General features: G+C 38.9%; 1 protein-coding gene across 1 annotated transcript; it reads left to right on the top strand.

Annotated features, from left to right (window-relative positions):
* Positions 1-17,485: 17,485 nt before the first annotated feature.
* LOC129462498 (myosin light polypeptide 6-like) lies at positions 17,486-17,997 on the top strand. The gene has a single exon (XM_055242521.2). It carries the CDS (start codon positions 17,700-17,702, stop codon positions 17,976-17,978), a length of 279 nt encoding a protein of 92 aa, XP_055098496.1. The 5' UTR covers positions 17,486-17,699; the 3' UTR covers positions 17,979-17,997.
* The last annotated feature ends 4,583 nt before the right edge of the window (positions 17,998-22,580 follow it).

Here is a 22,580-nt window from a genome sequence, read left to right as displayed (position 1 = left end):
AATGACGAGTTAATGGGTGCAGCAAACCAACATGACACATGGATACATATGTAACAAACCTGCACATTGTGCACATGTACCCTAAAACCTAAAGTATAATTAAAAAAAAACATAATTCAAGGACCATTCTTATTGTTAAGAAAAGTAGTTTTGAAGTTTCTTTTCAAGAAAAAGCATGTATCACCTCTTCCTTGATTAAAAAAATAATAAAAATTAAAATTAAAAAATAAATAAAAAATTACATATTTCCTTATTTTGAAACCCATAGTTATCTGTTTTGATGCTTTTTTGCAATTCTAGAATCCATTATCCTTTTGTCTCTCATGCAAATTCCCCCCAATATAATCCACTTCCCCTCTACTGTTTAAAATAGTAGGCTTCCAAAAAGTGTTAAGAAAAGTAGAAAAACACTGTGGAGTGTACTGCCAATGTGGATGATCCTAACTCGGTTGATCCCTGTCTGCACTCGCTCTTGTCTATCCCTCCAACCTTCTTCAATCACATTTTTGTAGCGACTGTTCTAAACTTAACTGTGTTTTTAAATGCCTGATACTATTTCTTGTAGTTGACCATCTACTCTGGTGGCTCTGTTTATTAACTCAACATTTTATTCCTTACCACACTCATCATGATTGCTTTGAGTTTTGCCATATTCTTTTAAGTCTCTAATATCATCATCTCTTCATCACTCACAGCTAAAAACCTCCTCTATTACTTTACTGAGCTTTAAGTGTCTGGGGTAACCATTCTAGTTTTATCTATTTTCAATTATCACAATATCCTCTTCACTGATTCAATATTTTACTGATTCTTCACACAAATTTTTCTTCTATTTTCTTCCTTTCCTTTTAAATATTTTTATTATGAAATATTCAAAGATACTGATAAATACAAATGTTATGATTTAAAAAGTACAGTTTTTTTTCCTCTTACCCTCTCCTTCACTTAACCTGATGAAACCCTAGAAATTTACAGTTAGTTTCAAATCCACCTTTTTAAAAAGTAAATAATGGAGGAACAACAGTCTCTCTGAATTTCTTCTCAATCCAATTTTTCTCTAATTTCTCAATCTCTCAATCCAATTTTTCTCTAATTTCTCAATCTAGAGGTAACCAATATCCTGAATTGGGTACCAATTATTCCCATGCATCTTTCTGTAATTTTATTGCAATAGATATTTGTCCATTATATATATAAAGTGTGATACAGAGCAAAATAACCCCCCAAAATGTTCACATTCCCTCCCTTAGAAACTGTTAATTTGTTATCTTACATGATAAAAGGAACTTAGCAGATAGATTAAGGTTAAGAATTCAACCTCTGACTTACAAACTAAAATGATTAATTTATGTTGTTTTAAGGTACTAAATTTGTAGTAGTTTGTGACAGCAGCCCAGAAGACAAATACATATAAAATTGTTTTGTGTTTTGATGCCAAAAAAAAAAATGTATCCATCCTTTTGCTTTTTGAAAAACTCATTGTAATGTCTTTTGGATTAACCCATGTTGATATGTGTAGCTCTCTAGTTCATTCACTGTATGTTCTATGGTGTCTTATAAATATTACACAATTTGTTCATTATCTTCCTTATTGAGATTTAGGGGGTTTTGTTCTGTGCTTTTTACTATTCAAAGTTTTAACATGATTTTTTTTTTTTAAATGAAGTTTCTCTTCTGTCACCCAGGCTGGAGTGCAATGCCGCAATCTCAGCTCACTGCAACCTCTGCCTCCAAGGTGTAAGCGATTCTCCTGCCTCAGCCTCCCAAATAGCTGGGATTACAGGCACCTACCACCATACCCAGAAAATGTTTGTATTTCTAATAGAGGCGGGGTTTCACCATGTTGGCCAGGCTAGTCTCAAACTTCTGACCTTAGATGATCCACCTGCCTCAGCCTCCCAAAGTGCTGGAATTACAGGCATAAGCCACCACATGAAAAGAAATTTTCTTTTATTTTTATTTTGAAATTCTCTGGTTACTAGTAAAATTAAGCTTATAAAACTTTTAGGTTCTCTTTTAGTGAATATCTTGTTCACATGTTCACTTTTCTATTGGGTTGTTTTTCATTTTCTAATGGACTTATAGTTATTTATAACTAGTTCTTAAATATATGGCTTTCTTTTGTTTCTACTGTCCATGGAAAAGGCAAATAAGTTACAGATCCTTTAAAATATGGTAAAAACTGCCAGCAAAACTATCTGGCCTCAGTTCCGTTTGGAGGGAAGGGTGGCGGTACTGAATACTTTTTTTTTTTTTTTGCTAATATAATTTCCTAATGTTAATCTAAACATGGCTAAGTGTTATGAGTCCAACTGTGTAACTCTTACTTTTTTCTAAAAATTATCCACTCCTTCCAAGTTTCAAATTGTGTGGGCATCATCTGGTTCACGGTATTTCTTTATAGTTTTTTGGTTTTGTTTTTGTTTTTTTGGTTTTTATTTAAGACGGAGTCTCGCCCTGTCACCCAGGCTTCAGTGCAGTGGCGCGATCTCCGCTCACTGCAAGCTCTGCCTCCCGGGTTCACACCATTCTCCTGCCTCAGCCTCCCGAGTAGCTGGGACGACAGGCGCCCGCCACGGCGCCCAGCTAATTTTTTATATATTTTTTAGTAGAGACAGTATTTCACCATGTTATCCAGGATGATCTCGATTTCCTGACCTCGTGATCCACCTGCCTGGGCCTCCCAAAGTGCTGGGATTACAGGCGTGAGCCACCGCGCCTGGCCTCTTTATAGTTTTTAATGCCTCTAATATATCTTTAATAAATCTGTTGCATGCTAAAACTATAGGTATTTTATTCTTGGGGGGCCTCTTTCCCACAAACCTCATTGATTATCGTAAATTAAGATTTCACTTGGGCTTCTCTCCTGAGCTCTTGTTCAGTGTTGTCAATTGCATTACAAACATATTTGACCCAGCTAGGTTACATCACCTAAACCCAACATGACTAACATTAAACTTTTTGTCTCTGTCACCACTTCAGAATTACCTCCTTCTGCATCAGGTCACTGAAAATGATAGGACAGTCCCTGTAAGTCATTTAGATTCAATATTTTAGTTCGCTTTTTAACTTCTCTGCCTAGGCTTCAGAATGACTGTGTCTCAAATATTTGCCTGTTTCTTTTCCTTCCTGCTACATAGCCCTAAAATTGCATTTTAGCTCCTGGTTTCTGAACCACTATGGTAGCTTTTGAATTTACTGTACTGTTTCTATACATTTGTCTTTTGTAATACATATTTCTCATCATCCACACATTAATCTTAAATGTGTTTAAAAATATAAAGACATTTTTAGGCTGGGCATGGTGGCCCGTGCCTGTAATCCTGGCACTTTAGGAGGTCAAGGCGGGGATCACCTGAGGTCAGGAGTTTGAGACCAGCCTGGCCAACATGGCAAAACCTTATTTCTACTAAAAATACAAAAACTAGCCAGGCATGGTGGCAGGCGCCTGTAATCCTGCTACTTGGGAGGCTGAGGCAAGAGAATTGCTAGAACCTGGGAGGCGGAGGTCGCAGTGAGCCGAAATCACGCCACTGCACTCTAGCCTGGGAGACAAGAGCAAAACTCAGTCTGAAAATACATATATATACGTATATATATATATATATATACACACACATATGTATACACACACACATATATACACACACACATATATATACATATATATACATATATACATATATACATATATACATATATATACATATATACATATATACATATATACATATATACATATATACACATATACATATATACACATATACATATATACATATATATACATATATATAGAGAGAGAGAGAGAGACAGAACGTGCGCAAGAGAGAGATTTTTAGAGTTATACAGTAATTTATTATCTACACAGCACATGTAAGCTAGATAGAAAAGGCATTACTAGTTCCACCTTTATCAAATGTAGAGCTGGAGGTTTAGAGTTCTCTTACCTTACTAAGAAAACTAAACATGAAACCCATGTTGAGTTTATTAATCTTCATGATGCAGAATCCCAATTTTCTATATGAAACTATGAGTTCTCTTACAGCCGGAGTTACGATTTCTGCTATTTTCTCACATACTCTCAAACTCTATGTGTCACTGTAGAAGGTGCCCACAAATGCTGAGCCAATTTTTAATGGTTTGAGAAATACAGGAGTGACATATTTTTGATTTAGGAAACATGTTAGATGTTTCTATTATCTCATTGAGAAGTGTACCACATCGTGAACAAATTGTTATTTTGCCTATTACTCATGAAAAATATGTGTTCCCTCAAAACGTTAACAGAGAACTAACCTGAAAGAAACTTCAGCACCAGCAATTTTAATAATTTAAATAAAAAATTAAGAGAGTCAATCTTATCTACTCCTACTGTGTCATTCTGAAAAGAGATGAAAGAAAAAATAATGAAAACACTTTTTCTTAGTGAATTTACCCTCCCTCCAACCCCAACACATATTTAATTGGTTCCATGATTTATATAGTGTGTTTTACACTCTTTTTTTCACCCACTCACGATATTACAAATATTAATCATTTTTCCACGGTCAATTATAGGAATTAAGGCTTGGTATTGTGTTTGTTCATAGGTAATATTACATCAGATAAAACCACGCTCTGCTTTTTGTTCTCCCCACCCCCAACCCCAGCTGTTCATATACCATTTTCTGCTTTCTAAGAGAAAGAATAAAATTACCTTGGTAAAGAGCTGTGTTCAACAAACAAACAGAAAAGAAAAAAAACCATTTTGGACAATATCTAAGAATGTGAGAAGCTCCCAGAGATTGAAAATGTTTTTCATACATGGACAGATTATCAGAGGATAATCTTCATATTGAAGTTGCTGAAATAAAGAAAGCAGTAGCTAAGAACCTACCAACATAAGCTAAGGAGCCCATTGTTTCTGCTGCTGACAGCACTACACGCGTGTCATGGTGCAGTCTCAAGGTCAAAGATACTGAAGATAACTGAGCTTCTCTGAATTCAAACACTTCCTCCACTCTTATTTTAAATGTGATCCAGAAGGATGGCTCCAGAGTAGGGTTACTCTATGGAACCTCCTAAACTAACTCAAGAAGGACAAATCGCATAAAATCAATAGATCAACGAAACTGCAAAGAAAGCAGGAGTGTGCTATTCAGAGGAACTGCCTATGTTCTTCCTTCCTCAATTAATGAAAAGATTTCTATGATTTTCCTCAATTTCTCAGCTGGTATGTAAATTGTGTATTTTCTTCAGTAGGATCAGAACCACCTGGGAATTTGGAATCATCCCAGAAATAAGTATGCAAACCAACCTCTTACACGTTAGCAGGCCAGAGGTCTTCAGGGAATCAGCTATGTAATGCCCTTTATCAGTCAGAACAAGGCAGATTATTCTTCAATCATCAAGAACAGCTCCAACACTCAGTGGATGAAAATATATTTTTTACTCATCCTACATATTGCATAAGAAAATGACTGTCAGGAGGATTTACACATTACAGTCAAACAGAAATGTAGGTTAAAGAATGCTCCATCTCAACTTGTGCTTCTAAGATTACCCAGGCAGGGGGAGGAACTATGGAACATGTTTGCTCATGGCAGCACTATTCCCAACAGCGAAGACATGAGAACAGCCTGGGTGTCCATCAGTCGCAGATTGCATAATGAAAATGTGGTACCTATACACCATGGAATACTACACAGCCATAAAAAAGAACAAAACCATGTCCTTTCCAGCAACATGGATGCTGCTGGAGGCCATGATCCTAAGTGAATTAATACAGAAACAGAAAACCAAACGCTGAATATTCTTACTTATAAGTGGGGGCTAACCCCTGGGTACACATGGATATAAAGTTAGGAAGAGCAGATATTGGGGACTACAAGAAGGAGGAGGACAAGGGTAGAAAAACTACCTGTTGGGTATTATGCTCACTATCTGGGTGATGGGTTTAATTATACCCCAAACATCAGCATCATACAATATATCCATATAAAAAAACCTGCACATGTACCCTCTGAATCTAAAATAAAAGTTGAAATTTTAAAACAAGAAGACTTCAGCAGAAGTGTAACATAAAATTCACTCCCATTTCATGGCTTAAATTTAAGAGGGGCAAGGCTGTGCAATCCTGTCATATGCTGAGAAAGAAAAAAAAAGCTGTAATAAATCTGAGCAGATTTAATGACCTCATTCCACTTTATGAAAATTGTCTAAATCAGGTCCTTCACTATTGTCCTCATCCCAAAATATAAATAATTACTGTACATGGAAATCGTTTTGGACAGACAGAAAAGAAGATGGGTATGAATATCACATACCACAGAAGTATCTCCTAAAGCAATTCAAGAAATAGAAGCCTGGATGATATTCAATTATACTGTATTTAGTCTTTTGCTTGGACTTTTCTTCTTCCTTCCTTTTCAATCAATCAACAAACCTCTTCCTGGTCTATACTCTTGATGTTTTTTTTCTCATATTTTTAAAATATTTCACTTTCAGCTTCCCACTGTTACACTGTGCATTCTTTGGAACAACGTCTTATATTCAGTAAATTCCCCTGTGATATTTTCAAAGCTTTAAAGGCCTTAATGACATTAATTCATTAACTTTTTGTACTCAAAACCATTCCTGAACTTATCAGTTTCGAGCCCTGAGTATGTTAGGGCAAAGAAGATAAGGACTTAATTTCTGCCTTTGTAGAATTACAACTTCCCCAGAGAAATAATTCATAAACAATGAACCACCCCAAGAAAAAAAATAATGAGAAAAATCCAACATAATATTGTTTCAAGTTCCTATCACTAATATTAACTACTGGCATATCTTAAACCCCTACTGATGGATCATATATGAACAGAAACAGTGCTTTAAGAACAACAAGTAGAAATTTTCTGAAACTCCTTACCTACAATCAGCTAACAAAGACTGTAAAAGAGTTTAATTACTTCAGAAAACACACAGTGCAGCAAAACCTATAGAGATAGGAAAATAATGACTATGTTCACAGGCAGAGAAATTATGGCTCTTTCAATATCTAGATGGCAGCAAAAATGTGTTGAGCTTTTCATTTGATATTTACCTAATTATTTCAGATAATTATTGAAACTGTCTAATCAAGCTAAACACACTTATCAGAATTACCCTGGCCTGTCCTTTTGTGTACATACTGAAACCCTCGGGCTTTCTTTTCTATTATTTATATACCTACAAGGTGTTACCTTCAGTTTCTTAATTGAATCATCGTTCATAGTCTGTTTGTGTGTGTATGTGTGTGTGTGTGTGCGTGCATGTGTGTGTGTGTGTAATTTTTTGAAATTCTTCTTCCACCCTCAGGAGTCCCCTGCAGTGAACTGGCTGCCTTGCCTTTTATTATTTTTCTTATTTACTATTATTTATTATTATTCCTTTACTAAATGCTCAGAGGACCATATGGATTTGGCTGCTTCCATACAAATATGGAAAAAATACTTCCATGCAAAAAAATATTTCTTTTTATTCTGATGTGGGCATGAGAGGGCAGCTGGGTAGTTGAGAGAATTATCTGATATATCCTCCTGGCATTTGTCAGCGGCTACAAAAACCCTGATAACTTATGTTAGCTTATCACATAGCCACCGCTGCATCTACATTTGAGAAATCAGTTCAATTCTTCAGAGCGTGCTTGCATGGAAAGAGAAGTCAGAAATTATGATGCTCAGATTGAAGAATTAGAAACTGAGGTAGACAGAAAATATAGACTGTATAAGGCCACTCAGCCAAGCCCTCCGGATTTAAGGGTCACTCCATCACCCTGATTATCTACTAAGTATATAACAAAGACCATTGAATTATATTAGATTAGAGGTTTATGGTTTCCATAGTTTAGTGTGCCACCACCATCTCTTAGAATAGTGAATAAAATTGGCACTACATTGCAAGGAAACTTGAATCGACATGCTTTCATTGAGATTCAAAGTGAAATCCAGAATATATTAGTGGATGTATCTTTTTGTTCTTTTAAAATTGGTGAGATCCCATTTCTTTAGAAGTAAGAAAAAATGTATTGTTACTTCTTAGAGACACTTCCATTCTTTTTCTTTCTAGGTTATTCTGTTCCATTCTAAATAGGTAACATTTCCATGACCATTATTCTCAAAAATACATTTAATAATGTTCAAAATGTTTATGGCAGCATAGATAAGCATGGGGTGACAAGCCAGTTGGCAAGAAATATTGCCCTCTCATTGTTTATAACCTAAGTGTGGTCTGACACCAAGTCCCACGTACAAAAAGACTGGGAAGAGTAAAGTCTAGTGCTTACACTGTGCTGGAAGTCTCTTGAGATTATCAACTTTACCTATTTGTTCCCATGCAGACATAACCATCCCTGGAGATTGCCTTTTCACCTAACTTTCAAAATGCTTTAATTATTAAAGACATGGCAGCTTACACACAGGTCATTTCCTCATCATCTTCTGGAACTTTAAAAATCTCTCTCTTCTAAAAGTAGAAGCAGAGGTGAAGAGAAAAGCTTTAGTGTTTCTATGACTTATCCATAATTGAACTCTCTCTTATAAAAAAGAAATAAATAGAACAACAAAAAGTAAGTCTTTACTACTACTTTCTTCATATACTTATTTGTTCACACATGATCTAAGAAGCCTTTTATAATCTTTGTACCAATACCAGCTTTTTGACGACAGAAGATCAAAGCCTCCCCAGTTTGGGAGCAACTTTTCTGCATAAATAAGTGCAGCATCACTGTATTTTGAGGCTATGTAAAGAACCTTAAGTTAACCAGTAAAACTGAGTTATTTTTAAGGAAGCTGATGTCAAGACCTGGACCCAGAGACTCAGAATATTACAACAGACACCCCGGCTCCCCACCAAAAACCCAGCAAGAGACTTTGTGATATTTATGTTTAAAGACTGCACCGGCAGGACAACATTTATGAGGCTTTTGCAAGTGAAGTACACCAATCATGAGTAGAAGGCTCAGCTCAGTCTAACAACATCTTATCTTTCTCTTCGTCATTTATTAGATCCCTGTTGGCCTCTGAGTATTGTCTGTGGACTGGAAATGTATGATATAAATCTTTGCTAGTCTTTTTAAAAGAGACTTTGATTGTCTCAAGGGAGAGTGTCATTGGGTTAATTCCATCCAGGAACCTCAAGTCATTATAGCATAAAGAATATAGGTCATATTTATCATCAAATTCTGGATAAACCTTTTCCAAGTACGATTCTTCTTCACTGAGATACAAACATTTCTTTCCTAATCACTAATTTTATGTTTAGTTTTGTTCTTAGAGGAAAGTAATTTTTAGTGGGATGGAAGGTAATATCTTTGTGGCTCTTTTCTCTTCCTTTTCATTGTCACACATATCTTCCATTGTCCCCATCTCTGCAGCATGTTCATAAAATTTATATCAGATCTTACAATGTTATTTTCTAGGCTTTTTAGTATGTATTATTTTTCCCACAAAAGAGTGTATTTCCTGAATATCTGATTCCTGTTTATAATCTACTCATCTATTGTTTTCCAAAATGCCTGCCAACAATAAATGCTTCATAAATGGTTGTTGGCAAAATGTATGAATAAATACAGTTGCTATTTTAAAATATGTCATTCACATCTTTCTTTAAAAAAAAATCAGACCTTAAACCTCCCTCTTTAACTCTCTATTGTTTCCTGAACTGAATGTTGTCTTTCACATCCTACCCCTAACACTTTCTACAACCATTTCCCTATAATTCCGTGATGTCCGTGTGTTCCTGCTAACCTGAACTTCTTTTTATTCCTCAAAGAAAATATAATCTTCTCTGATAAAATAGACTTTAAACCAACAAAGATCAAAAGAGACAAAGAAGGCCATTACATAATGGTAAAGGGATCAATTCAACAAGAAGAGCTAACTATCCTAAATATATATGCACCCAATACAGGAGCACCCAGATTCATAAAGCAAGTCCTCAGTGACCTACAAAGGGACTTAAACTCCCACACAATAATAATGGGAGATTTTAACACCCCACTGTCAGCATTAGACAGATCAACGAGACAGAAAGTTAACAAGGATATCCAGGAATTGAACTCAGCTCTACATAAAGTGGACCTAATAGACATCTACAGAACTCTCCACCCCAAATCAACAGAATATACATTTTTTTCAGCACCACACCACACCTATTCCAAAATTGACCACATAGTTGGAAGTAAAGCTCTTCTCAGCAAATGTAAAAGAACAGAGATTATAACAAACTGTCTCTCAGACCACAGTGCAATCAAACTAGAAGTCAGGATTAAGAAACTCAGTCAAAACCGCTCAACTACATGGAAACTGAACAACCTGCTCCTGAATGACTATTGGGTACATAATGAAATGAAGGCAGAAATAAAGATGTTCTTTGAAACCAACGAGAACAAAGACACAACATACCAGAATCTCTGGGACACGTTCAAAGCAGTGTGTAGAGGGAAATTTATAGCACTAAATGCCCACAAGAGAAAGCAGGAAAGATCCAAAATGGACACCCTAACATCACAATTAAAAGAACTAGAAAAGCAAGAGCAAACACATTCAAAAGCTAGCAGAAGGCTAGAAATAACTAAAATCAGAGCAGAACTGAAGGAAATAGAGACACAAAAAACCCTTCAAAAAGTTAATGAATCCAGGAGCTGGTTTTTTGAAAAGATCAACAAAATTGATGGACCGCTAGCAAGACTAATAAAGAAGAGAGAAGAATCAAATAGATGCAATAAAAAACGAAAAAGGGGATATCACCACCGATCCCACAGAAATACAATCTACCATCAGAGAATACTACAAACACCTCTATGCAAATAAACTAGAAAATCTAGAAGAAATGGATAAATTCCTCGACAAATACACCCTCCCAAGACTAAACCAGGAAGAAGTTGAATCTCTGAATAGACCAATAACAGGTTCTGAAATTGTGGCAATAATCAATAGCTTACCAACCAAAAAGAGTCCAGGACCTGAGGGATTCACAGCTGAATTCTACCAGAGGTACAAGGAGGAACTGGTACCATTCCTTCTGAAACTATTCCAATCGATAGAAAAAGAGGGAATCCTCCCTAACACATTTTACGAAGCCAGCATCGTCCTGATACCAAAACCTGGCAGAGACATAACCAAAAAAGAGAATTTCAGACCAATATCCCTGATGAACATTGATGCAAAAATCCTCAATAAAATACTGGCAAACCGAATCCAGCAGCACATCAAAAAGCTTATCCACCATGATCAAGTGGGCTTCATCCCTGGGATGCAAGGCTGGTTCAACATACGCAAATCAATACATGTAATCCAGCATATAAACAGAACCAAAGACAAAAACCACATGATTATCTCAATAGATGCAGAAAAGGCCTTTGACAAAATTCAACAACCCTTCATGTTAAAAACTCTCAATAAATTAGGTATTGATGGGACGTATCTCAAAATAATAAGAGCTATCTACAACAAACCCACAGCCAATATCATACTGAATGGGCAAAAACTGGAAGCATTCCCTCTGAAAACTGGCACAAGACAGGGATGCCCTCTCTCACCACTCCTATTCAACATAGTGCTGGAAGTTCTGGCCAGAGCAATCAGGCAGGAGAAGGAAATAAAGGGTATTCAATTAGGAAAAGAGGAAGTCAAATTGTCCCTGTTTGCAGATGACATGATTGTATATCTAGAAAACCCCATTGTCCCAGCCCAAAATCTCCTTAAGCTGATTAGCAACTTCAGCAAAGTCTCAGGATACAAAATTAATGTACAAAAATCACAAGCATTCTTGTACACCAATAACAGACAAACAGAGAGCCAAATCATGAGTGAACTCCCATTCACAATTGCTTCAAAGAGAATAAAATACCTAGGAATCCAACTTACAAAGGATGTGAAGGACCTCTTCAAGGAGAACTACAAACCACTGCTCAATGAAATAAAAGAGGATACAAACAAATGGAAGAACATTCCATGCTCATGGGTTGGAAGAATCAATATCGTGAAAATGGCCATACTGCCCAAGGTAATTTATAGATTCAATGCCATCCCCATCAAGCTACCAATGACTTTCTTCACAGAATTGGAAAAAACTACTTTAAAGTTCATATGGAACCAAAAAAGAGCCCGCATCGCCAAGTCAATCCTAAGTCAAAAGAACAAAGCTGGAGGCATCACGCTACCTGACTTCAAACTATACTACAAGGCTACAGTAACCAAAACAGCATGGTACTGGTACCACAACAGAGACATAGATCAATGGAACAGAACAGAGCCCTCAGAAATGATGCCACATAGCTACAACTATCTGATCTTTGACAAACCTGACAAAAACAAGAAATGGGGAAAGGATTCCCTATTTAATAAATGGTGCTGGGAAAACTGGCTAGCCATATGTAGAAAGCTGCAACTGGATCCCTTCCTTACACCTTATACAAAAATTAATTCAAGATGGATTAAAGACTTATATGTTAGACCTAAAACCATTAAAATCCTACAAGAAAACCTAGGCAATACCATTCAGGACATAGGCGTGGGCAAGGACTTCATGTCTAAAACACCAAAAGCAATGGCAACAAAAGCCAAAATCGACAAATGGGATCTCATCAAACTAAAGAGCTTCTGCACAGCAAAAGAAACTATCATCAGAGTGAACAGGCAACCTACACAATGGGAGAAAATTTTTGCAACCTACTCATCTGACAAAGGGCTAATATCCAGAATCTACAATGAACTCAAACAAATTTACAAGAAAAAAACAAACAACCCCATCAAAAAGTGGGCAGAGGACATGAACAGACACTTCTCAAAAGAAGACATTTATGCAGCCAAAAAACAGATGAAGAAATGCTCCTCATCACTGGCCATCAGAGAAATGCAAATCAAAACCACAGTGAGATACCATCTCACACCAGTTAGAATGGCCATTATTAAAAAATCAGGAAACAACAGGTGCTGGAGAGGATGTGGAGAAATAGGATCACTTTTACACTGTTGGTGGGACTGTAAACTAGTTCAACCATTGTGGAAGTCAGTGTGGCGATTCCTCAGGGATCTAGAACTAGAAATACCATTTCACCCAGCCATCCCATTACTGGGTATATACCTAAAGGACTATAAATCATGCTGCTATAAAGACACATGCACACGTATGTTTATTGCGGCACTATTCACAATAGCAAAGAGTTGGAACCAACCCAAATGTCCAACAACGATAGACTGGATTAAGAAAATGTGGCACATATACACCATGGAATACTATGCAGCCATAAAAAATGATGAGTTCCTGTCCTTTGTAGGGACATGGATGAAACTGGAAAACATCATTCTCAGTAAACTATCGCAAGGACAAAAAACCAAACACCGCATGTTCTCACTCATAGGTGGGAATTGTACAATGAGAGCTCATGGACACAGGAAGGGGAACATCACGCTCCGGGGACTGTTGTGGGGTGGGGGGAGGGGGGAGGGACAGCATTAGGAGATGCACCTAATGCTAAATGACGAGTTAATGGGTGCAGGAAATCAACATGACACATGGATACATATGTAACAAACCTGCACATTGTGCACATGTACCCTAAAACCCTAAAGTATAATAAAAAAAAAAGAAAATATAATCTTCTATAACTTTGAAAGTTCTTCCTGTCTTTTCCATTTGTGAATGTAAATTTATCCTTCAAAATACAGATCAAATGTTACCTCCTTGTGAATCCTTATTTGGTTCTCCAGAGTAACTCTTTGTTAGTACTTAAGTGACGCTTTCTAACTATCTCTACTATATCAATCACACTGAAAATGCAATATTGGGATTATTTACTCATTTGGAATCCCACGAAAAACACACAAACACCACACACACTGCATACAAACCTCTCTGAGCATAGATACATCTTATTTCTTGTATCTAACTAATCACCGAACATAGTACTTGAAAGATAATTAGGTATTAAATGTGTATTTGTTAAATGAAAGAATAATTAAAATGATGAATCAGTGAATGGTTAGAATAGGAATTTAGGGGCTGGCAAAAAATTGACCTGTTTTAACCACTTCTAGCTTTTGATCTTCAGAAAGTGTCTTGCCTTTCTTGAGCTTCCATTTTTTCATCTCTAAAATAGGATAGTACTTCCATAATAGAGCTGTGATAAAGGGTATAAAAGATAATTCATGGAAATACTTGGCAGTGTCTGGACGAAGAGTAAGAAGTAAAAGAAGAGGAAGAAGAAAGAGGAGGAGATGTAGGAGAAAAAGAATAAGGATAAGGAGGAAAAGGAGATGCACTAATGATAAACTCATTTAACCAAAAGTGAATGGAGAAGCAAGAATAATGTAGACAAAAACCCAAGTAATTAAAGGGTAATTCTGGTCTGGAGCTCCCATTATTAGATTGTATAGGAAAAAAAGAAGAAATAGTGATGATGATATGGTTTGGCTGTGTCCCCACCCAAATCTCATCTTGAATTGTACTTCCATAATTCCCACATATTGTGGGAGGGACCCAGTGGGGGATAATTTGAATCACGGCAGCAGTTTCTCCCACACTGTTCTCTTGGTAGCAAGTAAATCTCATGAGATCTGATGGTTTTATCAGGGGTTTCCACTTTTGCATCTCTCTCATTCTTTCCTTGCCTGCTGCCACCTATGTAAGATGGGACTTGCTCCTTCTCACTTTCTGCCATGATTGTGAGGCTTCCCCAGCCATGTGGAACTGTAAGTCCAATTAAACCTCTTTCTTTTGTAAATTGCCTTGTCTCAGGTATGTTTTTATTAGTGGTGTGAAAACAGACTAATATAGTAAATTGGTACCAGGAGTGAGATGTTACTGAAAAGATACCCAAAGATGTGGAAGTGACTTTGGAACTGGGTAACAGATAGAGGTTGGAATAGTTTGGAGGGCTTAGACAAAGATAGGAAAATGTTGGAAAGTTTGGAATTTCCTACGGACTCATTGAATGGCTTTAACCAAAGCCTAAAGAGATATGGACAATAAGGTTCAGGCTGAGGTGGTCTCAGATGGAGATGAGGAACTTGTTGGGAATTGGAGCAAAGGTGACTCTTGTTATGTTTTAGCAGAGACTGGCAGCATTTTGCCCCTGCTCTAGAGATTTGTGGAACTTTGAACTTGAGAGAGATGATTTAGGGTACCTGGTAGAAGAAATTTCTAAGCAGCAAGGCAGTCAAGAGGTGACTTGGGTGCTGTTAAAAGCATTCCGTTTTAAAAAAGAAACAGAGTATAAAAGTTTGGAAAATTTGCAGCCTGACAATGTGATAGAAAAGAAAAACTCATTTTCTGCAGAGAAATTCAAGCCAGCTGCAGAAATTTGCATAAGTAATGAGGGGCCAAATGTTATTCCCCAAGACAATGGGGAAAATGTCTCCAGGCCATGTCAGAGGGCTTCACGGCTCCCGTCACAGACCCGGAGGCCTAGGAGTAAATGGTTTTGTGAGGGGGCCCATGGTCCCCATGCTATGTGTAGCCTAGGGACTTGCTCCCCCACATCCCAGCTGCTCCAGCTGTGGCTGGAAAAGGCCAGTGAACAGCTTGGACTGTAGCTTCAGAGGGTGCAAGCCCCAAACCTTGGCAGCTTCCACATGATGTTGAGCCTGTGAGTGCACAGCAGTCAAGAATTGGGGTTTGGGAACCTCTTCCTAGATTTCAGAAGATGTATGGAAACATCTGGATGCCCAGACAGAAGTTTGCCGCAGAGGCAGGGTGCTCATGGAGAACCCGTGCTAGGGCAGTGTGGAAGGGAAATGTGGGTTGGAGTCCCCACACAGAGTCCCTACTGGGACACTGCCTAGTGCAGCTGAGAAGAGGGCCACAGTCCTCCAGACCCCAAAATGGTAGATCTACTGGCAGCTTGCATTGTTTGCCTGGAAAAGCCACAGACACTCAATGCCAGCCCACGAAAGCAGCTGAAAGGGAGGCTGTACCCTGCAAAACCACAAGAACGGAGCTGCCCAAGACCATGGAAACCCACCTTTTCCATCAGCATGACCTGGATGTGAGACCTGGAGTCAAAGGAGATCATTTTGGAGCTTTAAAATTTGACTTCCCTGCTGGATTTTGGACTTGCATGGGCCCTGTAACCCCTTCGTTTTGGACAATTTCTCCCATTTGGAATGGCTGTATTTACTCAATGCCTGTACCCCCATTGTATCTAGGAAGTAATTAGCTTTCTTTTGATTTTACAGGCTCATAGGCAGAAGGAACTTGCCTTGACTCAGATGAGACTTTGGACTGTGGACTTTTGGGTTAGTGCTGAAATGAGTTAAGACTTTGGGGGAATGTTGGGAAGTCATGATTGGTTTTGAAATGTGAAGACATAAGATTTGGGGGGGCCAGGGGTGAAACAATGCGATTTGGCTGTGTCCCCACCCAAATCTCATCTTGAATTGTACTCTCATAATTCCCACATGTTGTGGGAGGGACCTGTTGGGAGATAATTTGAATCATGGGGGCTGCTTCCCCCATACCGTTCTCGTGATAGTGAATAAGTCTCATGAGATCTGATGGCTTTATCAGGGGTTCCCACTTTTGCATCTCTCTCATTCTTTGCCTGCTGTCATCCATGTAAGACAGGATTGGCTCCTCCTTACCTTCCACCATGATTGTGAGGCTTCCCTGGCCACGTGGAACTGTGAGTTCAATTAAACCTCTTTCTTTTGTATATTTCCCAGTCTCAGGTATGTCTTTATCAGCAGCATGAAAACAGGCTAATACAGATGACAAAAGAAGTTGTCATGTATCTGCTAAGTTCAGTTATCCATTCTAAATCTTTTCAGCTATTGCAGATATTCAAAAGAATGGGCAGGAATTTAAAAAGAAAAGTAGTTATAATATGAAGTGATAAATGTTTAACAGTTTGTCTCCTTAAAAATGTTTTAATAAAAATAAAAACATCATTTAAAAATATTACTCTTATGGTGTTTTTCACTGCAGATGCCTACTGTGGGGACAAAATATCAAAGCAATATTCCCAAGACATTGTTAAGAATATGAAGAGCTTAAAAAATTTGACAGGGAATTAGATTTTTTTAAATTGCCATAGTACATTGTCATTATCATTACAGGCATGTTTCAAAGGGGAGCGAAGGAATGGGGCTTTCCAGAGAGTCAAATTTCATTAACCAAAACAATTTCTGAATCCATTGTTATAGCAACATCAAAGCCATTGAAAATGAATAAGGTCTCACAAAGAAATTTTTAAATGGATTAATAAGGGGATTTTAGTGTAAGAGTAGGAGTGTGGTTCAGGGCTCATTCCCCAGGGAGGGATGGAAAGGAAAGAGAGAAGAATTCTTCAAACTTTCGAATAGCCTTTATCCCCAAATAAGTGACATTTAGTCAACTGTGGGCTAGGAGTCTCCAGAGGCAGCCGGAGCTAACTTCTTACATCTCAAGTCACCCTTTGCTACTAACCAAGAAAGCCTGGGGCAGGATAGAGAGGCTGATATCAGTTTAAATCCTTTATAAAAAGCCACTCCTGGCCATTACTGCAGCGAAAAGTCCCGCAGAGCTGAGCACTCATGATGTGTGACTTCACTGAGGACCAGATCGCAGAGTTCAAGGAGGCCTTCCAGCTGTTTGACCGAACAGGTGATGGCAAGATCCTGTACAACAAATGTGGGGATGTGATGAGGGCCCTGGGTCAGAACCCCACTAACACTGAGGTGGTCAAGGTTCTGGGGAACCCCAAGAGTAATTAGATGAATGTGAAGGTGCTGGACTTTGAGCACTTTCTGCCCATGCTGCAGACGGTGGCCAAGAACAAAGACCAGGGCACCTATGAAGATTACGTAGAAGGACTTCAGGTGTTTGACAAGGAAGGAAATGGCACCATCATGGGTGTTGAATTCTGGCATGTTCTTGTCACACTGGGTGAGAAGATAACAGAGGAAGAAGTAGAGGTGCTGGTGGCAGGGAACGAGGGCAGCAATGGTTGTATCGACTATGAAGCATTTGTGAGGCATATCCTGTCAGGGTGACGGGCCCATGGGGCAGAGCTCGTCCTTACAGTGCTGAATGGCTGAGGACCTTCCCAGTCTCCCAGAGCCCATGTTGTCTTCCCCTGGTGAGATTTTCTATCTATCCTGAAGGCTCCCTAGGCTCTCTTATCACAGCGCCTTTCCCATACTGTCTCTCTTGGATGACATTTGCCATCAGCATTCACCAAATAAACTTGTTGTCTGTGCCTCCCCCCAAAAGAAGCCACTCCTATGCTCATACCTGCCATCATCACGTAGAACATCCTTGTTGCTCAGAAGCATCTAAATAGGACACTCTCTATACACACGCATGCACACATACACGAGAGAATAGATATGTATCCCATATCCTCTCTACTTCCTCAAACCTGTGATGAACACACACTGGCAGTGCCAAAGATTCTAGAACTTAAATACTATTAAGTCATTTTGATATCATCAGAGTCAAAAGTGAAAAAAATATTGAGAGACAAGTGGCTTTAAGGATCCTTTGACGGCCCCTAAATCATCTGTTTATTTCAAAAAGGGTTGCCAATGGTAAAAAGAAACTTCTTCAGTTGAAATTAGGTTTGGTTTCCAAAGTATTCTTTCAAATAAAAGAATCAAATTATCAACCTAATTTAAAAAGCTACTATATACACATGTGTACATACATTCCACTTATGTGTTTATGTATGTTCACTTGCATGCTACATACACACACAACAGACCTACAGCAACTTTCATCATCTTTCACCCCACTGTGCTCAACAACATGATTTACACATAGTAGGCCTTCAGCCATTTTTTAAATGAAGTTATGGATGTTGTAATCAAAGTGCATACATGTGACCACATACATATAGTTACTGACATCACCATAAAAGTGATTGATACTCCCTCAGAGAGCTTTCAGTTTCCAAAGTATATGCCAAAATGAATGTGCTCTGAGAATACACTGGAACTGAGGGTCAGAAAATGTCCAGTTTCCATCTCCTGTCACAGCCCCAAACACTATTATTATTTGCAGAGGGCCAGTGATTTGCTTGGCACTGCACACGCCTCACAGGAGAATGCTGTATCTCTGCCCAGTGGGGTTTGAAGAACAGGGCTTGTAGGACATAAAAGACAAGTAAGAACTGGCAAGAGAGAGGAGCCATCTAAGCCTGTGGCTTAAAATGCCATTAAAATAATCATTAAAACCAGACGCCTAACACACCCCATGATCTAGGCCAAAAACATAGGAAAATATAAGATTTTTCACCCTTTAACCACAAGCTCTTTGTGTAATTGGTAAGCATCAAGAAAGGGAGTGATAAATTCCTCCCTAGGTATTCGAGGAGACAGTTGTATTGTTGTGAGTGTTGTCATTATACATTATGCGCCCACAGTCTCATAGTTTATGTTGGGATACATACAAAAGCACGACCCATGGTGTGGATTGTTTTAGCAGCCAAGAGGTATTCTCCAGGCTGCCTAGGATATCAGCTTGTAAAGACTAACAACATCTTATCTAAGAAAAGTGAAGCCCCAGGGTGACATCTCTTGTAGTGCCATTTAAGGACCACAGACAATTTCTTTTTTTTCGACAGAGTCTAGCTCTGTCACCCAGGCTGGAGAGTGCAGTGGCGTGATCTGGGCTCACTGCAACCTCCACCTCCCAGGTTCAAATGGGCACCTCCCTGCCTTGGCTTGCTGAGTAGCTGGGATTGCACATGCCTGCCACCATGCCCGACTAATTTTTGTATTTTTAGTAGAGACAGAGTTTTGTTATGTTGGTCAGGCTGGTCTCGAACTCCTGACTTCTGGTGATCCTCCCACCTCAGCATCCCAAAGTGCTGGGATTACAGGCCTGAGCCAACGGATGACTTTTGATCATCCAAAGAAAGGCATCCTTCAAATGCCAATTTCATTTCTTAGTGAGTGCAGGATGCTATCACAGAACACTATAGCCTGGGTGTCTCATAAGCAACAGAAATTTATTTCTCACAGTTCTGGAGCCTGAAAGTCTGAGATCAAGGTGCCGGCACGATCAGCTTCTGCGTAGTGTCCTCTTCCAAGTTGCAGATGGCCATCTTCTCATTGTATCATCACATAGAGGAAAGAGGACAAGAGGAGTCTTTGGAATATCTCTTATTGGGGCACTAATTCCATTCATGAAGGCTCCACCCTTACAACCTAATTACCTCCCAAAGACCCTACCTCCTAATACCATCACAGTGAAGGGTAGGATTTCAACATGTGAATTTTATGGGATGAAAACATTCAGTTCATAACGTTCCTCAAATAGGAAAAGCATGTCAAGAATCCTGTGAAGAAATGCCAGCCTGTGTGGTAGGCCAAAAAAATTTTAAAAAAGCTCCACAAATATATTCATGTCCTAATCCCCAGAACCTGTGAATATATTACCTTACATATCAAAGGAAGTATTTGCAACTGGGAACAATGACTCATGCCTATAATCCCAGCACTTTGGGAGACAGAGATATGCAGATCACCTGAGGCCAGGAGTTCGAGACCATCTTGACCAACATGATGAAACCCCATCTCTACTAAAAATACAAAAATTAGCCAGGTGTGGTGGCACACACCTGTAATCCCAGCTACTTTGGAGGCTGAGGCAGGTGAATCACTTGAACCCACGAGGCAGAGGTTGCAGTGAACTGAGATTTTGCCAGTGCACTCCAGCATGGGCTACAGGGTGAGACTTTGTCTCAAAGAAAAAAAAAGTCTTTGCAGATGTGAACTCAGGGACCTTGATATGGAGAGATTATCCTTGATCACAAGGGTCCTTATAAAGGAGAGGCAGGAGGGTGAGAGTCAAAGCAGGAGATGTGAGGATGTAAGTAGAGGTCAAAGTGATGTAAGAAAACATGCTACAAGCCAAGGAATGCAGGGGGCTTCTGGAAATTGGAAAAGACAAAGAATTAAAATCTCTCCTGGAACCTCCAGAAGAAATACAGTCCTGCTGACACCTTGATTTTAGGACTTATGACTTCCAGAAATCTAAGATTATAGACTTGAGTTGTTTTTAAGTCATTAAGGTTGTGATAATTTGTTACGGCAACAGTAGAAAACTAATACCTAGTGAAATTTTAAAAAATCATTCTCTCAAAATGGTCCTAACAATAGACACATCTAGGATCCTGCCAACATATTCTAACCCTTTCAGAAAGTAGCTGGTAAGTCCAACTGTGGTGGCTCATGCATGTAATCTCAGCACTTTGGGAGGCCAAGGTGGGAGGATCACTTGAGCTCAGAAGTTTGAGACCGGCCTGGGCAACATGAGGAAACTCTGTCTCTACAAAAAATACAAAAATTAGCTGGGCCTGGTGGTTCATGCTTGTAGCCCCTCCTACTCAGGAGGCTGAGCTGGGAGGACCAGGAGGTTGAGGCTGCTGTGAGCCGTGATAGAACCACTGTACTCCAGTCTGGGTAACAGAGTGAGACCCTGTCTCGAAAAAAAAAAAAAAAGGAAAGAAAGTATCTCGAGATACTTTTGAAGCAAATAGGTCTTGTATATTCCCCCAAAGACACAGCCTAGAGGTATAAAATATGTTAACAGTATCTCTGTTTAAAACACCACCTACAGAACTTCTGAAAAAGTAGCATTTTTTTTCCCAAATAGCTCTGTACCAGTTCAGAACTCCCAGGCAATGTATCACGTATGGCTCAAAAACTAGTCCTTAAGGCCATCCTGAATAATTCTTTCCACTTCTAGTTGTGATTATTAATCACACGGATCCGTGAGTACCGTTAGAGTAAGTGCTTCTGCCTTTTTCCCTACTACTTTAACAGACAAGGTCTACATGTATAAAATCAAGATCGTTTTCCTGACCTTGGATAGCTATAAGTATGCCTAGAGTTTAAGTTTCTGTACTGTTACAGGTTTGCCTCTGATACCTTCTTCCCAGACTATTGAAAAGCAAGTTGGCTTTTCTTTTTTATTTGGTTTAGTTTTGCTTCTACAGTTAGCCTCCTAGGTTCTGACCCCCAAGTTGCCATGCAGATAAAAGCTGCCCTGGCTACTAAAATCTCCTCCTACATTCCAGGAATTGTTCTTCAGTTCCATGCACCAATGCTAAGGTAGGCAAAATAATTTCCATGCCAACTTGTGCTCCACCCTGCTACCTAGGAAACAAAGCAGAACCAACTCTAGCTTTCTATGTCTTACAGAGATTTTAACAATCCTGCTTTTGTTGTTGTTGTCTTAATCTCTGTTCTGCAGATATTTAAGATAAGTCCCAGAGGGATAAGGGATACCTAGAGATCAATGTCAACAGCATGGAGACTGATAAACTCTGCTATATTCAAAACTCTCCTGATGGAGAAAATGGGACTAGATTTAATTCCTTGTTATGAACTGAATGTTTGTTCCCCCAACCTCCGCCCCTCACAAATTTACAGGTTGAAATCCTAACCTCCAATGTGATGGTTTTAGAAGGTAGAGTCTTGGAGAGGTAACTCAGTAATTAGGTTGGAGCCCTCATGAAGGGGAATAGTGCCCTTATAAAAAGAGAGCCCAGAGAAGTTTCTTACCTTTTTTCCACCACATGTTGACACAATGGGAAGGCAAGGGTTGGCAATCCAGAAGAGGGCCTTCACTACGTTGGCACCCTGATC

Source organism: Symphalangus syndactylus, chromosome 14 (genome assembly GCF_028878055.3).
Source record: "Symphalangus syndactylus isolate Jambi chromosome 14, NHGRI_mSymSyn1-v2.1_pri, whole genome shotgun sequence".
NCBI lineage: Eukaryota > Metazoa > Chordata > Mammalia > Primates > Hylobatidae > Symphalangus > Symphalangus syndactylus.
Note: the sequence above shows the minus strand (reverse complement) of the source record. Positions and strands in the feature narration are given on the sequence as shown.

Excerpts from the sequence above, each read along its gene's own strand:
- LOC129462498 (XM_055242521.2), top strand. The coding sequence starts at position 17,700 with ATGAATGTGAAGGTGCTGGACTTTGAGCACTTTCTGCCCATGCTGCAG.